We start from the raw sequence: 21,577 nt of genomic DNA on the forward strand, positions 1-21,577 counted from the left end.
CCTGCTAATGGCCTGGGAAAGCAGTGGAGGATGACCCAAGTCCTTGGGCCCCTGCACCCGTGTGGGAGACCTAGAAGCTGATCCTGGCTCCTGGCTTCAGATTGGCTCAGCTCCAGCCATTGCAGCCATCTGGGGAGTGAACCAGTGGTTGGAAGACCTCTCTATCTCTGTCTCTCTCTCTAACTCTTTCAAATAAATAAAATAAATCTTTTTTTAAAGAAAAGATATTCAGGAAAGTATTGGTGCTGAATATCTATTAGGAAAATATGAATACCTGATATGTATTATTAGTTTATAAACTGAAAAAATACTAGAGCATAAATTCAGGAATAAAACTGTGACTTTATTATGGACTGGGTGGACTCAGAGCTATGTGGAAAACAATCCCATAATTTACTTTCTCCACCACCTCTCATTCACAGTGAAAATAACAGCATGCCAAACAGCAAATATCAAACTTTTATTTAAGAACTGTACAAAAGCAAATGAAAAAAAAATCCACACAGGCACTGTGATAGTTAATGTATCAACTTGATTGGACCACAGGGTGCCTGGATATCTGGTCACACATCATTCTGGAAGTTTCTGTGGGGTGTTTTGGGTGAGATTAACATTTACATCGGTAGGCTGAGTAAAGCAGGTGGCCCTCCCTCATATATGTGGGCTCATCCAATCAGCTGAAGAACTCAGTAGAACAAAAGACTGAGCCTCCTCTAGCTAAGTATGCTTCCTGCCCGCCTGCCTTCAGGCTGGAATAGAAACACTCTGTCTTCCTGGGTCTCCAGTCTACTGGCCTTGAACCCTGAACTATGCCTGGGATGCCCGCTCGCTGAGTCACCCCCAGGTCTTGGACTAGCCAGCCTTCATGACAAAACGTCCGAGTTCCTATGGGGAGAAGTGTATGTACCCCCCTGCAATCTGATGGTGTGTATCGCCAGAGGCCAGCTCACAGGTGTGGTAGGAGGTGAAAGTGAGTAGACTTCTCTCTGTAATCCACACCCCCCAAATCAGGTTGCTATTTCATCCTCACACCTGGTCCACCAACTTCTTATTTGAGACCAATTCTGTCTGACCTAAAAGATGGGCTGCTGCTGCAATAGGGGAGTCTTCCAGTCGCGCAGACTTGTGGGTTAAACAGCCCTGGAGTCTAGCTGGGCCGCTCTGAGTCTCGGGAGGACACTGGGAAGGCCACGGTCTCGTCTCCCCAGCCTGTTCAGGGCCACACACAGCTCCCCAGTCAGTGCTCCTGAGGCTGTTCAGGATTATGGCCCTGCATTTAAAGTTCTAGTACCTGGATATCGTCGAGAGATACGTTAGCATTGGAAACCATGCACGTTAGCTCCGGACGTCATCACACTGTGCTGTCAACAGCATCCAGAAAACAGAGGGTGGCATGCGTCACCCCTCCCCCACCCCAGTCCTGAAGAAAGAGCTCGGGGGACAATGATGCAAAGCGAGGGGACAAAGCTGGCTCTGGGGGCCGGAGGCCTGAACTGCACAAAACAAGAAAACCATCCCGGTGGGCGTCACTGAGAAGTCAGGCACCAGAGTGGGGCAGGAGGGTGCTTGTCAGTGCGCCCCTAGCAGGCTCTGTCCCCCAGGGGTCCACAGTCAGCACCTCCCCCTCAACCCAAACTGCTCCCCTGCTTTCCAGGATGTCCCCTTGCAGCGCAGTGGGGACCCTAAGTCTTCAGAGGACAGGCGGTGCTCAGCGCCGAGCCCTGGCATGACAGTGGTCGGAACAGGAACCACCAGGGGGCCTGGGCTAAGGGGCGATCCGGAATCAGATGTTGCGCCAGGAGACCCCAGGCCAGGGTGCTGGGCTGGCTTGTCATGGCAGCAGGAAATGAGGCAGAGCCCTGCCTACAAGGAAGGAGCCCTGAAGCCCTGAAGGGCCGGGCCCACGTCCGAGGGCCAGGACTCGATCATGTCCCTGAGTGGGGGCAGCTCCGGGGCGGGAGGGGGCCGCAAGGAGGGGTTCAGCTTCAGGGACACGTCGCCATTCGCGTGGCCTTTTCCTTCCGGCTTGGGGGCGAGGGACTCTTCGGACTGCAGCAGTTCGGAACAGATGATCAGAGGCGCCGTGTTCTTCCCTCCGTCGTGGAGACAAGGCTCAAAGAAAGGGCGGAGCGGGCCGGAGAAGCTGTCGGTGAAGCTGAAGATGTGCGACTTGTCAGTCACGTTGTAGAAGGCGATGACTCCCGCTTCGTAATCCAGGAAGACGCCCACGCAGCGCGGAGGCTGCTTCAAGCGGAGGGCCGTCTGCGGGGACGTGAGTGCCTCGTACTCATCCCCACGGCTCTGCCGCAGGAGCCAGTGTCCGTTGGCGGGCGAGGCGGTGACCTTGCCCTTCCTGCTCACCGACTCGCTGCACACCCCAAGGATCCACTTGGTCTTGTCTCCCACGTACACCTCCCAGTAGTGACAGCCGGCCGTGAAGTACTCGGCGCCCAGGACGCTGACGACGAAATCAAATCTCTGGGGGTTGTCGGGCAGGGGCTGCTTTCTGTCGCCAAGCCTCACGCACCTCCTGTCCTCGGACAGAACGAGCTTAGGATGTGCTGTATCCGGGTCAAGGGCCACGGCCACTGCAGGGAGCCACAGAGAGAGGTGAGGATTAGGCAGGCTGGGGCTTACGGGAGCTTTGGGATGAAAAGTAACCTCTTGGTCTGCAGTCACTGTCATTGACCCATTCTAGTTCGTGCGTCCCTCCCACACGTGGACTGGGACCAAAGAGTACTGTCCTTCAAACAACATGTCTCTGGGACAGTCCTAAACAAAAGAGGAATAGGTTCTTCGACTATGAAACAATCCTAATCCTCAAGAAGTATACTACCTTCGTCTTCGATGTTCCAAAGGAACCTCAAATAAGATCATACACCCAGCCTTGTTAGCGCCTACAGTCACACAGGATGCTTGAGTCCCAGGCTCTGCCACATGCTAGTCACGTGACCCTCTCGGAGCAGCATGCACTTCCAACCTTAGTGTCTGCATCTGTAGAGTGCGAATAAGGACAACCTGTGCTGTGGAGCTGTTGTGCAGACTCAGACAGGTCTTGACCCATCAGTGAGTGTGTGTGATGCTTATCTGTAACCTAAAAGTATTGCAACCATCACTTTTTTTTCTTTTCTTTTTTTGACAGACAGAGTGGACAGTGAGAGAGAGAGAGAGAGAAAGGTCTTCTTTTGCCACTGGTGCACCCTCCAATGGCCGCCGCGGCTGGCGTGCTGTGGCCGGCGCACCGCACTGATCTGAAGCCAGGAACCAGGTGCCTCTCCTGGTCTCCCATGCGGGTGCAGGGCCCAAGTATTTGGGCCATCCTCCACTGCACTCCCGGGCCATAGCAGAGAGCTGGCCTGGAAGAGGAGCAACCAGGACAGAATTCGGTGCCCCGATGGGGACTAGAACCTGGAGTGCCGGTGCTGCAGGCGGAGGATTAGCCTAGTGAGCCGCGGCACCGGCCACAATCACTTTTAAATGTTAATATAGAAAGACGGATTCTTCCTTAAAAAGGGTGGATGATGGCTGTCACATGAGTCTCCCTCTTTCCCCAAAGGCAGGAAGGTGTTAAAAATCCACGGAAGGCACACTTGGGTTGGTGGGAGGAAGCCAGACAGTGCCTTGAGACAGAGGCTCCTGAGTTCCCAGAACGCCAGCCAGGGTGGCCTGGAGTCCTCTTCCGTGGCCACCTCCTCCAGTCTGTTGAACAGGAGGAGACAGGAGGGTCTGGGAATCTGACATACCAATAAAAGTAATAAAAATAAATAGACCCTGTTCATTCAGCAGCAAAACACACAAACTATCTGGAAATGCTTCAAAAGAGAGACGCGCAATCCTTTAGGGTGGTCTGTACTTTGGAGGGTGTATGCCCAGCCCATTCCCTTCTTCGAGAATCTCTATCACCCTCCAACCCCCTCTCCAGAGAAAGAAGGATGCGGCAGCTGTGCAGAAAGAGACAGAGACAGTGGCTCTTGCCTGACTGTGAGACAGAACGGACTTCCCAGACCTGAAAATACAGAAGAGCCTGCAGGAAAAGACTGATGAATTTGACCACATCAAAATAAAGCACGCATGCATCTAGAAGCACCATAGGGAATTACAGTGCAACTGAAAAATAATGTGTGACCATATGACAAACAGTTCAGATATTTTAGAAAGAATCCTCAGGGCTGGCATTGTGGTACAGTAGGTTAAGCCACTGCCGGCATCCAACTTGGGTGCCAGTTTTGAGTCCTGGCTGCTCTACTTCCCATTCAGCTCCCTGCTAATGGCCTAGGAAAGCAGTGAAGGATGGACCAAGTGCTTGGGCCCCTGCATCCACATGGGAGACAAGGAAGAAGTTCCTGGCTGCTGGCTTAAGATAGGCCCAGCTCTGGCTATTGCAGCCATTTGGGGAATGAACTGGTGGATGGAAGATATCTCTTTCTTTATCTCGCTATCTCTCTCTTCTCTCTCTCTCTCTCTGCTTCTGCCTCTACCTCTTTATAACTCTGCCTTTCAAATAAATAAATAAATCTTTTGAAAAGAAAGAAAGAAAGAGAAAAAGAATCTTCACAAATCCAAAAGTAGCCCAAATAGGGCAGACACAGACAAGCCACAAAGAAACACAAATGATCCATAAACTTAAGAAAAGTCCAAAGAATCCGGGCCGGCGCTGTGGCATAGCAGGTAAAGACGCTACCTGCAGTGCCGGCATCCCGTATGGGCACTGGTTGGAGACCCGGCTGCTCCACTTCCCATCCAGCTCTCTGCTATGGCCTGGGAAAGTAGTAGAAGATGGCCCAGGTCCTTGAGCTCCTGGCTCCTGGCTTCGGATTGGCACAGCTCTGGCCATTGTGGCCATCTGGGGAGTGAACCAGTGAATGAAAGGCCTTTTTTTCTCTCTCTGCCTCTCCTCTCTCTGTGTGTAATTCTGACTTTCAAATAAATAAATAAATATAAAAACAGAAATGAAATAAGCAAATCTGATAAAAGGTAAAATGACAGCCTGCATTCTCAGGTGGCAGAGCCTTAAAGAGGAGAAGGTTTGCGGCGTGGAGCAACTGGGCGCGGGGAACTCACCAAAATGCAGCCGGGCTCTTCTCCAGCCTGGGGGACAGCAGAAGGCACTGTTAGAGCCGTGGAAAAACTGGGAACGCCCTCAGGGTGGGGGCCAAGCAGGAGGAAAACGCATCTCACCTGAGTTGGCTGCAGCTCTTTTCAGTTCTATGAAAGAAGAAACAAGGAGATTAGCTGTCACCGGAACTATTGGGACAAAGGGAGCCGAGTCGGTGAGGAAGTTCAAGGAATGTGGGCAACTTACTCAGCTCATTCCGGAGTTTCTCTGAAGAACAAAGAGAGTTTGACAAGTCAGAACGAGGGCTTGCACAGTGCCCTAACGCCACTGTCCCATCCCAAGCACATTCATGGATGCCCTGGAACCTCCCTCTAAGTGACGGCAACGGCAATAGCTCCCTGCTAGGGCCAGGGGTCCCCAGAGATCCAGCCGAGCATCAGCAAATCCCCATGTGCGCCAAACCCCACCTGCAGACTGAACAAATCACACATCTCACACCTACAGGGAACACAGCATACGCGTATGTAGATGTGTGTGGGTGAGGAATAAAACGCAAGTTCTTTTAAAAACTATCATGGAGTCTCGACTGGATTTTTGTTATCATGCACATTGCATCGTGCAAAATAAAACAGATGCTGTGTGTCTGCACGTTCCATTTGCTGGGGAATCCGTGTGCCTGGATCCCCCTAAGGAAGTGCCATGCGTGGGTGAGAAGAGGGGTTTCCAGACGGCTTCCCCCATGGGAGGTATACACTGCTTGGGAAAGCAGCTCCCACTTAGAGAGTAGAAAAGACACGTGCAGGGAAGAGGAGCAGGGGGTCTGGGAGCCGAGAAATCCTCAGGGCTTGGATGCCCCTCCCTTCTGCCCCAGGAAGGGAAACAGCGACAGTCAGCAAGCAGCAGAGCCGTCTGCCAAAGGAAGTCTGTAGCGTGGAGGAGGAGCAGAACTTACTGAGTGCTTTGTGGAGTCTCCCTGAAAACCAGAGAGAGAGAGAGAGAGAGGAGTGAGTGACCGAACCCTGCCCCTCATCTCATCCCTGGAGCCTGGAAGGCTCATCCCCGCCCCCGTTCCGTGATGGAAACAGTGATGACATCTCCATCAGCCCCTTATGCAGTCCCCGTCTCAGTCCCGTCTCACACATGTGGGACCCTGACGGTGCCACTTTCCCAATGAACGGACACCCTTGGTTTCTCCTTCTTCACTTCCTTTCTGTCTGGTTTCATTTCTGCCATCCATGTGAGTGTTCCCACACGTTTACAGCGCGGCACGTGGCACGCGGGCCTCCACCCCAGTGCCCTTCCACAGCCTCCTGTTTAAGGGATCTAAAGTGTAAAAGTCACTGGAGGCCCAGCACTAACTTGCTGACGTGGCTGTAGTATTCTCTATGGAAGCTCCCCGGAAGTTATACACGCTACAAATGTGGAGGTCCCAGAAGGTGTGGGGACTGTGTGTGCTTCAGGCGAGGCCTGTGGCTTCTCCAGAGGGGGTGTGGCTTGCACTTCCCCCAGGCTAGCACTGGCCCTGGCAGACAACCGAAGTCGCACACCGGAGTCCACCCCTGGGCCCTGTGCTAAGGGCTGGGCACACCAGACATGAAGCACTGGAGCAATGAGGGGCACCTGCCGCCTGCTGCTACCATGTCCACTACTAACAGCTCCATTCACCATGCCGAGGTGGACCTGGGGGCCTCTCACAACACAGACGCACAGAGCTATTGTTCCTGTCTTACAGAAGGCTGGTCACACGGCTGTCAGATTTGCCCAAGGCCATCCAGTGGCCAGGACGCAGGATTCAAACCCTACCCTGCCAGGCTTCTGAGTCAGAGGCCCTTACCATTACACTGCGCTGTTCCCTTCTGCTCTTGGGAGGAACAGCCAGGGTGTACCCCACACTTCTCCCCAGTAAGGGGAGAAAAGATGCCAGAACCACTGAACGTGGAACCATCGGAGCCAGGACCTTGTCTCCAGAAGGGTCTGGCGTGTACCCTCAGGGGCCCATGTCCTCAACTAGTGAAGGCGAAATGGCAATTCAGAAAAGCAGCTCCAAGCACTGGGATCAATTTTTTTAAAAGGCAATCAGGTAGGGAGGAGAGCAGAGCTCCGAGCAGCACAGTGGCCTCTCCAAGGCCAAGGTGGCAGACCAGGGATCTGCATCAGGGGTCACTGACTCCAAAGCCTGTGCCCTTCCACTGTGTCGCAGCACCTCCCCCAAGGCAGGGGCCTGGGGGGCCTGGGGACTCCCATGTGAGCACACAATACACTTTCCACTAACTGCAGGCTTCTATTTAAGTGACTGGTGTTGAGGCTGAGGAAGGGCCCTGTGAATTTTGGCCATGGGCATCCCCCACCCACCACCACCAATTCTGTTGCCCCTTGACATCAGAAATGAAAGTCCAGTAATATTAACTGGGGTATGCACACATATATATGAGGGGTCTTCAAAAAGTCCGTGGAAAATGTGTATCATGAAAAACCTATGCATAGATGTCAATAATTTCTGCACCAAAAGAAGCTTACTTTAAAAAAAAAAAAAAGTATTGGAGGGGCAGTGCTGTGATGTAGCAGGTGAAACCACTGCCTGCCACACCGGCATCCATATGGGAGCTGGTTCGAATCCCAGCTTCTCCTCTTCTGATCCAGCTCCCTGTTAATGTGCCTGGGAAAGCAGAAGATGGCCCAAGTCCTTGGGTCCCTGCACCCACATGGGAGACCCAGAAGAAACTCCCGGTTCCCAGCTCCTGGCTTTGGACAGACCCAGTTCGGGCTTTGCAACCATTTGAAGAGTAAACCAGTGATGGAAATCTGTCTGCCTGTCCTTCTCGCTCTTAGTAACTCCATCTTTCAAATAAATAATATTGAAAAAAATTAAAATTTATTTATTTACTTATTTGAGAGACAGGCAGACAGAAAGAACTCCCATCTGCTGGTTTACTACTCAGATACCTACGCTGGCCTCCGGCTGGGGCCGGAGCTGGGAGCTGGGAACTCAGTCTGTGTCTCCCACATGGGTGTAAGAAATCCAGTTACTTGAGCCAGCACCACTGCCTCCCAGGGTTTGCACCAACAGGACACTGGAATCAGGAGCCATGACCGGGAGTTGAACCCAGGCACTCTGATGTGAGACCTGGGCATTCCACCCAGAGTCTTAAAATCCAGGTCAAACACCCTCTCCTAAACTTATCTTTCAATTACCCCTTTCCACAGACATTCTGAAGTACCCTGTATATGCAATGCACTGTGATTAGACTGTCAGAGAACGTGTTATTTGTTCCCTACCCCTTACTCTTGTAATTACCTTTTTCTTTAGCGTGGTCTGAGAGAAGGTTTTCTAGAGGAGGGAAGGAAAAGAAAGTGAGATTCCACGCCATTACCAGGAGGGTCTCTGTTTCCCGTTGAGTTCACCTGCCCTAAGCCCACCCACTTCCACCCACCTCCACCCGTCCTCACCCCCACTCCCCCTCACTCGGCTGGATGACAGTAAGGGGGCCCCAACCCCTCCCTGCATCCTGTCCCACACCCTCAGCACTGCAGCAGGGGAGCTTTTCTAAGCACAACCCTACAAGGAATACCTCCATCCACTGCTCTGTCACAGCTCTCGGGCTTCAGTTAGAGACTAAAGTGCTCAACAGGCTCCCCAAGACCTCACACCACCCAGCCCCCAGCACCACCCCCTCCGCTCTGCACCCTTCCAGCTCCCCACACGAGGGCTGCTGTCCACCACCATGTGCCTCGCAAGCTACGCTTTCTGTTCTGCGTGATGGCTCTCCACTCCTTCTTCCCTCCCGACTTCCGGTCCTTCGAGCCCAACAGCGCTCCTCCACTCAGACCCGGTGGGTTCCTCCTAGTTGCAGCTGTCGCAGAACTGGAGGCTTTCTCTCGTGGCACTGGATGCATTGATCACATAATTACTGCATTCCTGCAATTTCCCCAACTGGACCAAAAGTTCCAGGAGAGCAAGACTGTGTCTGCTTTTACCCCTAGAACTAGGATCGCCCCTCCAGGGGGGTCTAGGGCAAGTACTAACTGCTTATCAGTTCCTGTTGAATGAATAAAAGCTTCCCCTGTGTTCACCCTATAAAACTCCATAGCACAAGATGAAGCAATGGGCTCACAGACCAAGCTATTCCAAGCAAGAGTCAGTAAAAACTGGGAGCAACAGACTCCGACCTGACCACCTCCACCAAGCACCAAGGGCAGCGGGTGGGGGAACTCTCAGGGCCACCGTCTGGACTAGTGGGTGCTGGAGGTACAGAAATGAACCGAACAGAGCCCCATCTCCCCCACCCCCAGCCCAGGACACTTACCCACCTCCATCACCTGTTCATAGAGAAGTTTCTCTAGAGGGGAGAGAGAAAGGTCAGCTCAGATTTAGGAAGGGCCTGATGGGATTGACAGCTCGTCACAGCCAGTGTGTGACTTGTGAAAGGATTAGGTCTTCCAAGCAGCAGACGACAGAGCAGCGCTGCCTTGGGCAACTGTCTTTTGCAACCCTGAGAGCCTGTATGCCGCATGACTGTTTTTATGAGGGTTTTACCCAGGGGCTATAATTGGGCTTCCCAACTACAAGGCTGTAATTAATTTCTTAGTTAATGAGATGGCTGCCGCAGCCAGTTCTTCTCTACTGTCTCAGAAGATGAGAATTCACATCTCTGCCCAGAGGCCTTGTCGCAGGTCGGTGAATTCCCTGTGCAGTGCAAGGCCCCAGGGCACGGCTCTCCCAGTTTTCTCCCAGCCAGCTCCAGGGATCTCCAACCTACAGACAGGCATCGGCTCCATGTCCACTTGCTGCTGGTCTTCTCCCAAGCAGTCAGCATCCCACTCCCTGCCAGCTGGGACTCCCTCGGCCCTCAGTTACCTTTCGATTGTCTTTGCTTCCAGATGAGATACACGCCTGCTGTGATGAGAAGCCCCAGGACAGGAAGGATGGCAGCGAGAGCCACCTCCGAGGCAGACAGCCTTCCTGGAGATGGGGCTGCAAGAGAGATGGCCAGGGACCCCGCCCCCGGCCCCTCACCTCAGCTCGCAGGTGGCTCAGGCACCTCCCAACGCTCCCCATCGCTGCTAGGGAGAGCCCTCCAGTTGACATCGCACAGGCTCTACTCTTCTCAAAGCCAGGACAGCAAAGCTAGCTGGGACCGCTAAGGAGTGGTTCAGGTGGTCCTGCCTGCAGACCAAGGTGAGACTTGGCTCCGCACCCTGACAGCATCAGAGCCTGGGGAGCCGGGGGCTCCAGGGAAGCAAGGGTGCCCTCAGCGATCTCCTGGTGTTGGCTGCAGGCTTCTCTGGGCACTCACGCACCCCCAACCCTTCTAGTCCCCGGAGTAGCAGTCAGCTATCTGCCCGAGGGCCATCAGAGCCTTGGGCAGCAGGCCTGAAGCCTGGGCAGGAGAGAAAGGAGGGAAGAAAGAACTACAGAAAGCCCACCGTACTGGCTCTGGTTCGAGCCCCCACTGCCCTACTCCCAATCCAGCTCCCTGCTAATGCGCCTGGCGAAAGCAGCAGAAGAGGCCCAAGTGCTTGGGTCGCTGCACCCATGTGGGAGGCCCGGAAGAGACTCCTGGCTCCTAGCTTCAGCCTGGCTCAGTCCTGGCTATTGTGGCCATTTGCAGAGTGAACCAGCATTTGGAAGACCTCTCTCTCTCTGTGTCTCTCCCTCCCCCTCTTTCTGTAACTTTGCCTTTAAAATACATAAATAAAATGAAATGAAAAGCACAAACTGGGCTGTAGCACACAGAGAAGAGCACAGGTGGGTATGTGTCCTTGCCCAGTGACCGTCCTGAGCACCCAGGGCCCTGGGCCCTGCACAGCTGCCTCTGATGAAAGGGGCAGCTGCTCCTAGGACTTGGATGTCTGCCTCTCCCCTCCACCATGCTCCTGCCTGCAGGATAAGACAGTCTCAAGCTTTGCCCAAACACATGTCAAGACCCACCCGAAGCAGGCAAGCGGCTGAGCCCCTGCAAACCTGGTTTGCCTCGTCTGTAAGAGGAGCAGGAGTTCCTGTCTCCTGAGGTTTCTGGGCCATGCGAAGAGATCATCAAGGAAAGCACCTAGGGGCAGTGGCAGGAGCAAGGGAAGAAGGGAGGGGCACAGAGAGGGGGGAAAAGACCCCTCCCCCCTCTAGCCCCAAGCCCAGGCTGGCTCTTGGCTCCAAAACCACCCTTTTCTGCCAAATGACTCCCTGTTGCTAGGGCCGCTAAAAGGCTCAGTAATTCTGCTTCCAGAAATCCATTCTAATAATGAGAAAGCACTTCCCCAGCACGGGCAGAGATGTCCATTGATGTGTTGGTTACAACATGGGGGAGAATTGAAAGACATTCAGACGCCCAGAAATGGGCTTGGGTTCATGTATTCTACAGCCATGCAAGGAAGTGGGACGCAGACCCTAAAATCATGCCACAAGCAAATTAATTAAGGATGTGGGCAAAATGCTCGTGTTGTCACCCGTCGGGGAAAAGACCCCAGGCACGGGTACAAGAATACGTCCATGTAAACACAGCCACACTGGGAGATGCACACATGCACATCTTGGAAGACATCACACTGTTAGCAGCCATTCTCCCCAGTTCAAGACATCACAGGCCACCATCTGGCTTCTTTAAAACACTCTGCATTCTTTCACATTTTCTACCATACATGTGCTTTATTCTCAGAACTGAAAAAAAAATCTGAAAATATTTTAAAAATCTTTTTATCTATTTGAAAGGCAGGGTTACAGACAGAGAGAGGGAGAGACAGAAAAGGTCTCCCATCCACTGGTTCATTCCCCAAATGGCCGCAATGACTGGAGCTGGGCCGATCCAAAACCAGGAGCCAGGAGCTTCTTCTGGGTCTCCCACGAGGGTGCAGGACCCAAGCACTGCCTTCCCAGCCATAGCAGAGAGCTGGATCGGGAGAGGAGCAGCCGGGACTCGAACTGGCGCCCATATGGGATGCTGGCAGCTTAGCCTACTATATCACAGCACTGGCCCCAAACTCGAAAATTCCTTATCAGGTTTCCCCTAGGGTCCGAGTCTCCTCGGGGCCCCCAGCCCTTTTTCCGCAGCCCAGCTTGTACCTGCTATGACCATGACAGTGGTCCTCTCCTGGCCAAGGGCCACGTTGCGTACAGTGCAGGACACATTCCCCAGAGTGCTGTCCCTGATCCTGCTGGCCACTGCTGTGCGGAAGAGCCCTGCCTCGTCCGGGGAATGGACCTCCAACAGGGAGAGAAGCTTTCTGCCCTCCGGGTCTCTCCACTCGGCCCAAGGCTTCGGGAACCATCCCGCCGATCTGCACACCAGCTGGATCCACCCAGCGTCATAGCCGGTCACATGGATGTAAGGATCGGAGCCTAGGACTGAAGAGGAGATGCTGCCTGGCTGACGAGCCCAGATCCAGGCTGGCAGGCTCTTAGCGAGAGCGGGGTCCCTGCCAGAACCTCTCCCCCTCCCACCCCAGCACCCCCTCTGATGAACAAGGGCAGCTGGTTCTAAGACTGGGGTGTCTGCCTCCCCCCATCCTACCACCTCCCCATCTTGGGATAACGCAGTCTCCAACTTTCTCCTCATACATTTCAAAATCCACTCAGGGCAGTAACGACATCCCATGATTCAGACTCTTTTGGGTGCTCCGGCCCCCTTCTGAAAACGACTCTCCACCTCAAGGGACAAGGTTTGGAAAGCGTCTGTCTACCAACCACAGCCTGTTTTATAGTAGTAGGTCCACCCGCTCTTCTTAGTTTCTAAGTTCTGACCAAAAAGCCCTCACCCTGTGATCATGGGACCTGAATAAGTTAAACTAACACAGACATGAGTTTGGTTTGGTGTGGGCTTTGGTGGACTGGTTTGTTTGTTTGTTTGCTTGCTTGTTTTTAATATTGTAGCTCCTCTGAAACACCTTCTCTCTACCTTGCTGGACCTTTCACAGTTGGGGATCGAGGCCCCAGGGGCCAGCTCTTTAGGTATCCAGGACTGGCATTGTACAAAGTCCGGTTTCCTTCCTCCAAGCGATGAAGGCCTGGCCACGGTCACGGCTGACATCCATGGCCCTGGGGCAGAAGCCAAGGCTGTGCCCACGGATGCCAAGCTAAGGCGCGACGAGGAAGGTCCCGAGCAAGCTCAAGGAGGCCGCGACCGGCAGCGGACGCCCACCCCCATCCTCACCTGCAACCTGCAGGCTCACGGCGTCCTCCCGGCTCAGGTTCCCGATCCGGATGCGGCAGCGGTAGGGCCCGCGGTCCTCCAGGCGCACGTCACGGATCTGCAGAGTGACGGTTCCTTCTCGGGCGTCTCTCACCAGCGCCGTCCTGCCCCGGTACTCGGGCAGCAGCTCGTCCTCCCGGTCCTGCCCATCCCGGAACACGTGCACGGCCCCGGCGCGCCCCGGCCCGGCGGCCCGCAGCCAGCGCACCTCGTCGAATGCCACCTGGGGCCACAGCGGCAGCGGGCACAGCAGCTCGGCCGTGCCCCCGAGCGGGGCCAGGTGGTACTTGTCGGCATCTCCTGTGCGGGCGCCGACAGAGATAGTGAGAGAGAGACCGGGGGTCTGGGAGCCAGGGGTGGGGGCAGCCTGGGGAGGGCGCGGGGAGCCTTGGCAGAGCGCCTGAAAGGACTGGGGGAAGAACAGAACCCAGGAAGAAGGAAGGTCTCTGGCCAAGCCTCCTTCCTTCGGGGTCACCATTGTCAATGGTCCCAAGAGAAGAGATTAAGGCCTCCTACCTGACAGGTGCGTCGGCAACTGGAGAAAGACGAGAGTGATGAGGCAGCCAGCCAGCCAGGAGTCACAGGAAGCTGCCATTTCCCAGGGAGTGGGGACAGACACTGGGGACACCAGGAAGGTGAACCAGGTTATGAACTGGATGGAAACACACAGTCCTGGCTTCCAGGATGGGCTCCGCTCCCTCCCTCTTTCTCATACTGTGGCTGAGCCATCCTGAGACTCCGTTTCTTTATCTTTTCAAGAAATTTTATATACATATATATGTATATAGTATATATATACACATATATAGTATATATAGACATTATATGTTGCATTCTTTAATTTATTTGAAAGAGTTACAGAGAGAGAAGAAAGAGAAAGATCTTTCATCTGCTGGTTCACTCCCCAAATGGCCACATGGCTGGGGCTGGGCCAGGCCGAAACCAAGAGCTAGGAGCTTCATCTGGGTTTCCCATGAGGATGCAGGGGCCCAAGGACAAATTGCTTTCCCAGGCCATTAGCAGGGAGCTCGATTGGAAGTGGAGCAGCCGGGACTTGAGCTGATGACCTTATTGGATGCCAGCATCTCAGGCAGCGGCTTAACACCCTGTACCACAGTGCACGCCCCAACAAATAATTTTAATACATACATGGGTTCACACCTTTTTGGTTAGCATGTAAAAATTGTACATATGTATGTGGTACAGTGTGATATTTCAAGATATTTATTCAGCATTCAAAGACCAAATTATGACAGTTAAGTCATGTCCATCTAATAGTGCCTCCTTGCAGGAATGTCTCGAGGGTAGGAAGCAGGTGAGCGTCCTGGATAAGTCTACAAATGCTGTGAGTGAGAATGATGATGGAAAAGTGGTAGAACCACCACGTGTGATTTAGAAAGCAAAAGGACAAATCTAGACAAGCAAGAACTTCCAGAACCAATCAACAAACCGCAGAGTTCTGGCATCTGTGTGCACTTAGTGTCCAATGCTTCCAGCCAGACTTCACTCACATGCAGCCTGGAGCTCTTCCCGTGACAGATAACAAACCCAGGTAGTGAGAACCTCTCCATGTCATCATGAAGGCATTCATCTTGCAAACTCAAGACCTGCACTTAGGAAGACCTGGGTTTGGAGATGGCATGGTGGCATCACAGGTTAAGCCACTGCCTGCAACACCGGCATCCTCTTTGGGCACCAGTTTGAGTCCCAGTTGCTTCACTTCCCATCCAGCTCCCTGCTAATGCACCTGGAGAAAGTAGCAGAAGGGGACCCAAGTGCTTGGGCACCTGCCACCCATATGGGAGACCTGGATGTAGTTCTTAGCTCCCGGCTTCAGCCTGGCCCAGCCCTGGCTGTTGCAGTCATTTAGGAAGTGAACTAGCAGATGGAAGATTTTCTCTCTCTCTCTCTCTCTCTCTCTCTCAATTCTGCCTTTCAAATAATCTTAAAAAAAAAAAAAGAAAGAAAGAAAGAGAAAGAAAAAGAAAGACAGACCTGGGTTCAAGTCTTAGCTCTGCTCACGTACTAGCTCTGTGTCCCTAAGAAAGTTGCATAACATCGCTGGGCATCAGGCTGCTCAATAGAAAGTGGGTCCCTACTTCACAGGTGAACAAGAGGACTTAAGGAGACCATGCACATAAAGCGCTGGCAGAGCAAGTGCGTGATAATTGTGTGGTGTTCACTGTTCCTGCACTGAAAGAGGACAGCAGCCCTGGGCAGGTGTGCACCTGTGTGCACCACAAGCGTCTCCTACCATATACCTCTTTCCTACCTACTTGCTGGGGAAATCCCCATAGCAGAAAACAGAACCCCTCGTGCCACAGCGAGCATGAAGTTTACCACACAAACGCTCTGGGGAGGGATAACGCAGCTCTCAAATCCTCCCCGCCATTTCCAGTCCAGTCCACAGAGAAGGATCTGCAGAAGGCTGCAGGCCTGGCCTCAGAAGGTCAAAGCTGGGACTTGGAGGGAGAGTGGGGAATTAAACATGATGAAAGGTGCTGAAGGGCCGGCGCTGTGGAGTAGCAGGTAAACCGCCGCCTGCAGTGCCAGCATCCCATATGGGCACCAGTTCCAGTCCCGGCTGCTCCACTTCCGATCCAGCTCTCCGCTATGGCCTGGGAAAGCAGTAGAAGATGGCCCAAGTCCTTGGGCCCCTGCACCTGCGTGGGAGACCTGGAGGAAGCTCCTGGCTCCTGGCGGCCATCTGGGGAGTGAACCAGCGGATGGGAGACCTCTCTCTCTCTCTCTCTCTGCCTCCCCTCTCTCTGTGTAACTCTTTCAAGTAAATAAATAAATCTTAAAAAAAAAAAAAGGTGTTGAGCATGTTCGTGTTCAGAACATCCACTTCTGTTTTTCTCATGGAGGAAAGGCTCAGTGATTTCAGCTTCTGTTTGTGTTTGTTTTTTATCAATGGTGCAAGCAACTCACCCCCGTCATCCTGGGATGACACCATGTTGCAAATGACACCATGAACACTGGGCCATGTGACATTACGGTTACATTTGGACACAATTTTGCCACCTGTAGCCCACCACATTCCTACAAGCTACTCTGGACTGAAAAAGACTTTAAGTCAACAGAGGCGCTCTCCATTTTATCAAGGGGGTTCAAGGTAGGAGTAGGCATGGGCCCTGGATCTCCTAGAGTTGCCGCCAATCCCCCAAACCTTTCAACAGACTGCTGATTTTGAAACATGCCCTGGGGACACATGCTCAGAGTGGTCCAGAGCTCCAAAGTGAAACAAGGCTACCCGAAAGCAAACCAGGGCCCCGTAGGCCTCCATTCAGACAGCGTCTGCAGTGTGGAGTCAGCCTGGGTCAAGTCCTGGCTCTGCTCATGGCCTTCGGTCAGTTTACTTCTCCAGACCTCCTCTGTGCACACATGAAATGAAGTTGGTATTACCACCCCCCAGAAAGGGCTATAAGGAGGAGCAAGAAAATACATGTAAGATGTTTCTCCCCACACACCTGATAGAAAAGCAAACCAATGGGTGGGTGTTTGACTCAGCAGTTAACATGTAGCTTGGAACACCTGCATTCCATATCAGCGTGCCTGTGTTCCATACCCAGCTCCTGACTCCAGTTTCCTGCTAATGCAGACCCTGGGGGGGGGTCTCAAGTGCTTGGGTCCCTGCCACCCACATAGGAGACCCAGATGGAGTTCTGGATTCCTGGCCCTGATTGGCTATTGCAGGCATTTGAGAAGGAATAATAAATCTTTAGTGAAGAAGGAGAAGGAGGAGGAAAAGGAGGGAGAGGAGGAAGAGGAGGAGGAGGAGGAAGAAGAGAGGGGGAGAGGGGGAGGAGAGGGGGAGGGGGAGGCAGAGGAAGAAGAAGGAGGAGAAGAAGGAGGAGAAGAACCTCAAAGTCCACTCAAAGGGGGATCATTATTCATGGATGCATTCGTACAATGGGACAAATGCAGCATTTCACAACCACCTGGCATAGCAATCCTTCATAGCACTGGGGAATTTTGGCTACATTCCAAATACTGTGCTTTTTAAAACCAAGTGTCAGTATGAGCTAATAGGAGGAAGAATACTTAGTGAAGGGCAAGAATGCAGATGCCAACAATGGCTACTTCCGGGGGGAGGGGTGTTACTTGACCTCTGCGACTTTCCTTGCATGTTCCCCTTTATTTATTTATTTTTTCCAAATTTTCTACCTCACACATGTGTCACTGCGGTTATCGGAAAACAAATATATTGAAAGAAGGAGAGGAGGGATGGCCAGGAAGAGGAGGGGAAAGGGAAGAAGAAAGAGTTTGCTTTGGACAAAGACACACGTGGCCCAGCAGGCAAAGGGGCAGGGCTGGAGCACACACACACACACACACACACACACCCCGAGCTCTGTTGAACATGAGCCACGGCCACAGCTGCTCAGCAGCTGCGCCTCCGCCTCCCTCCCACGCCCCAGATCTGAGTGGAAAATTCAGAAGTGCTACCAGCTCCTCCGTTGCATATTTTCTCGCATAGATTTGAGACGCATCGGTCACCCTGCTGACCTCCAGGGATTCTTCTCCAGACCTGGATAGCCAGGATGGTTCCTTCTCCCATCATGCCCTCATCTGACACATATCAATATTGTAGTCCTCAGCGTTATGCTAATGTATGACTGAACTAACTCCACATCATAAACACATTTCTAAAACTTCACAGCGTCCCATAGGAAAAGCTCCCATATGCTGCATCTGCAGGGACACCTATGTATGTCGTCTTCAGTACCAAAGGCCACCCCCAAAGCAGCTGTCATTGTCCCCTTTGCACAGGGATCAGGGAAGGCAATCACACCCACACACCAGGGTACCTTGCAAGCAGATGGCCAGGCCCTTTCGGGGAGCAGATGGAGTGTAAGTGCGGATAAGAAGAGCAATGAGGCCTGCGGGAGCAGCTCCACGCCACGAGTTACAAAATGCACAAATGACTTCCTCACTCGGTAGAGTGATGGTCACAGAATTCCTTGATGAAGAAATTTCCCCTAATAAATGCAAAATATGATCTCACTTCCTATATTTCAATGTACACGCCACCATTGGGGGCTTTTTCTAGCCTATTTATTGTAATGACGACTGGAAATTAGCTTAAAAAGAAGAAAAATTTTAAGTCACCTGCAATTCCTCCACTCAGCAATATTTCTTTGAATCTTTTTTCTACACACACACATATAATTTTAAAAATTAAGAACATACTATATATACTGATATGTAAACGCTTTCACCAGGAACTTTAAAAACATTTTATGTACTTACTTAATTTATTTGAAAGGCAGAGAGACAGAGAGATCTCCAACCTGGGGACTCCCTCCCCAGGGTCCACAACAGCCAGGGCTGGCCCAGGTAATGCCAGGAATCCAGAACCTAACCTAGGTCTCCCACACGGGTGGCAGGGAACCAAGTACTTGAGGCATCAGCCACTGTGCACATTAGCACACCAGCAGGGAGCTGGAATCTAGAGCAGAGCCAGGACTGAAGCTCAGGCACTCTGCTGTGGGATGCAGGTGTCTCCACCCCATGCCAAACGCTCCCCACCATCGGGCTCTGCATCATGGGTGCTTTCCAGTGCCACCAAATACTTTCCGATGACATCAGTGTTTCTTCACAGAAAAGCAAGAATTTAAAAATCATCCCATATTGTAGTCCATTGAGGTTGCTTTGCAATGCATTGCTGTAGTGAACACTGCCACAAGCAGTAGTGGATTGAAGGCTGGGATGAGAAGGCTTCACCCTCGGCTTGGCTTGGTTCCTAACTTGCAGTGTTGCTAGCTAAGCAAGCCACTTAAACTCGGGCCCTCAGTCGCCCGTCTTTGAAATGGGAAGACATTGAATTCGCACCACCAAATGTCCTCCAGAAAGGTCATATCAACTTGCCATAGCATATGAAATGGGCTTGTTTTCCCACAACCTTGTCATCCCTACATTATATCATTTTAAAAATCTTTGTCAGGGGCTGGCGCTGTGGCATAGTGGGTAAAGCTGCTGCCTGCAGTCCCAGCTGCTCCACTTCCAACCCAGCTCTCTGCGATGGCCGGGGAAAGCAGTAGAAGATGGTCCAAGTCCTTGGGCCCCTGCACCCATGTGAGAGACAGCCCCGGCTCCCATGGATCTTTTTTAAATATGGTATCATTTAAAAAGAATTATGTCATTACATCTTAATTTGCATTTCTTTGGTCATTGGCTATTTGGACTTTTGCCGATTATCTTCCTTGTTCATTTTTCTGTTGGGGCATTGGTCTCTAAATAGCTTGCAAAAGTCTCTATATAGTAATATTTTTTATGCATTTTTATGCATATTGAAAATTTTTCAAGGGCAGTTGTTTATATTTTAAGTTTGAAATACTTTAATTTTTAAAACTTCTAAATCAGAAAAGATTGCAACTGACCTTCCCAAAAGCAGTTGAAGGAGTTCCTGCCAACCTTCAGGTGATCGGTGTGAAAGCACCCTCGCTGTCACGCTAGCAATGACAGCCGTTATAATTAAGCAGTGGTCTTCACCAAACCCGCCCTTGCCATGGGTTCCCTCCGTGTTCCTTAAATGACAGCTAAGCCTCGCCCCATTTCATCCTTTAAAATGTCCATTGAGGGGCCGGCACTGTGGCGCAGCGGGTTAACGCCCTGGCCTGACGCGCCGGCATCCCATATGGGTGCCAGTTTGAGACCCGGCTGCTCCACTTCCGATCCAGCTCTCTGCTATGGCCTGGGAAAGCAGCAGAGGATGGCCCAAGTCCTTGGGCCCCTGTGCCCGCGTGGGAGACCCAGAAGAGGCTCCTGGCTTCCAGCTTAAGATCGGCACAGCTCAGGCCATTGTGGCCAATTAGAGAGTGAACCATCGGATAGAAGACCTTTCTCTCTCTCTCTCTCTCTCTCTCTGCCTCTCCTCTCTCTGTGTAACTCTGACTTTCAAATAAATAAATAAATCTTTAAAATAAAATGTCCATCGATTATCTTTACCACACTGAAGGACCTGGAGGAAGTTAAGGAACCGGAGGGAGTGAGGAGAGGCAAGCGGCAGACAACTCACCACCTTTGGAGTCAGAGACCCTGGTCCCTCGCTGGCGAGCAGGAGTCTCCAAGCTGGGAAGGCAGCCTCCCCGCCATGCAGGGAGCCCAGGAGGCAGGCAGGTGTGGCAGGGAGGGCTCCGAAGCTGAGCCCTGAGAAAGCTCCTTTTTTATTCTGAAGCCCAAGGCCAGGGTTTCCTCTGCCCCACAGACTCTCTTCTAGCTGTCCCTATACCACCCAACCACGCCCTGCCTGTGTGCCCTGATAAAGAAATGCAGCCAAGAGGAGGCCCCCAAAAAGCGAGGGAACTGTGGATACCACTGCGCACGCGGGACCCCTGACCCCTGACCCCTTGGCCAGCGATGCTAGCTGCAAACAGGGATCCCCTTAGGTGTATTTTGACCCTATTGCTCCCTCCTACTTTTCAAATCAGAGTAATGAGGAAGATTGGCCTCAGAGACACCCTCCAATTAGCCACGTTCTTTAACTGAGGGTACCCTTATCTCCAGCTGCACCTGACTGGCCCCTTCTGACAAGCAAGCTTGCTCACTGTCCCTCAACAAGTGATAAACCCTTTCCCGCCTGTCTTGCTCCCGTAGTACTCACGACTATATTCATTATAATAGCAGAGTTGTGTGCTTAACAGTGCAGCATATACTTTCAAATTGTATCGTGAATTTTCTAAAGACGGAGCTGATTGCCCACAATTCCCTCTCATTTCCTTTCTCAACCTTCGTTTCTGAGTCCGGCACTGTGTCCCCTCTGCTCACCGTTTCAGTGTCACTGAGACTTGCAGGCAAGCTGCCAGCACGCCACGTCCCAGGCCACGAACCGCACAAACAGCGCAGCTCTGAACATTCTGGAGGACGTTGCCTGGCCCACGTCGTGGGGTGCCTCCAGAGTGGCCGTTCTTATGGTGGGGTCCACAAAATGCTGGGAGACCCCCAGACCCTTTCACGAGGCCCGCCGGTCAGGTCAAAGCTGCTTGCATAATAGCACAGACATTTCTTGACGTTTTCAAGTGCACTGCAAAGGCAATGATGGGAAAAAATGAGTGGTACCTCAGTACCATGCTCGAGTGGCACTAAACTGCAGTGAGAGTTACTAACTGAAGGAAATGCCAACTGATGGACACACAACTTCTCAACCTTCTGTGGACAAAAAGGAGGGTGCATAGGCAGCTTTGCTGCATTTCCAAGCCCGATGAATTTCCCGAGAAAAGGCACTTCAGTGACTGAGTTGCAGCATCATTCTACCTGAAAGTCGGCCCCACAAAAGGTGAGTATTCAGACTTTGGGATGTAGCAGGCATCTGCCCCAAAATGAATGAAGTGTGCTTGCC

General features: G+C 52.3%; 1 protein-coding gene across 3 annotated transcripts; it reads right to left on the bottom strand.

The window, feature by feature from the left end:
- Positions 1 to 368: 368 nt before the first annotated feature.
- On the bottom strand, positions 369 to 20,624 carry ERMAP (erythroblast membrane associated protein (Scianna blood group)). Of its 3 annotated transcripts, none has more exons than XM_008265438.5 (12): positions 20,258 to 20,624; positions 13,753 to 13,854; positions 13,198 to 13,536; positions 12,111 to 12,392; positions 9,912 to 10,028; positions 9,361 to 9,393; positions 8,352 to 8,384; positions 6,009 to 6,029; positions 5,303 to 5,323; positions 5,179 to 5,205; positions 5,062 to 5,088; positions 369 to 2,588 (listed from the first exon to the last, which is right to left on the bottom strand). In XM_008265438.5, the coding sequence occupies exons 2-12, from the start codon at positions 13,829 to 13,831 to the stop codon at positions 1,864 to 1,866; spliced, it is 1,704 nt and encodes a 567-aa protein (XP_008263660.1). In that variant the 5' UTR covers positions 13,832 to 13,854; positions 20,258 to 20,624; the 3' UTR covers positions 369 to 1,863. The 3 variants fall into 3 exon arrangements, 2 of the variants coding, with proteins under 2 accessions (XP_008263660.1, XP_089156949.1); XR_016211071.1 differs by having other exon boundaries at positions 2,502 to 2,588; positions 9,365 to 9,393; XM_089300823.1 differs by lacking the exon at positions 369 to 2,588 and having other exon boundaries at positions 5,086 to 5,205; positions 9,365 to 9,393.
- Positions 20,625 to 21,577: the final 953 nt, after the last annotated feature.

Source organism: Oryctolagus cuniculus, chromosome 7 (assembly GCF_051225735.1).
Source record: "Oryctolagus cuniculus isolate XC-2025 breed Fujian yellow rabbit chromosome 7, ASM5122573v1, whole genome shotgun sequence".
Lineage (NCBI taxonomy): Eukaryota > Metazoa > Chordata > Mammalia > Lagomorpha > Leporidae > Oryctolagus > Oryctolagus cuniculus.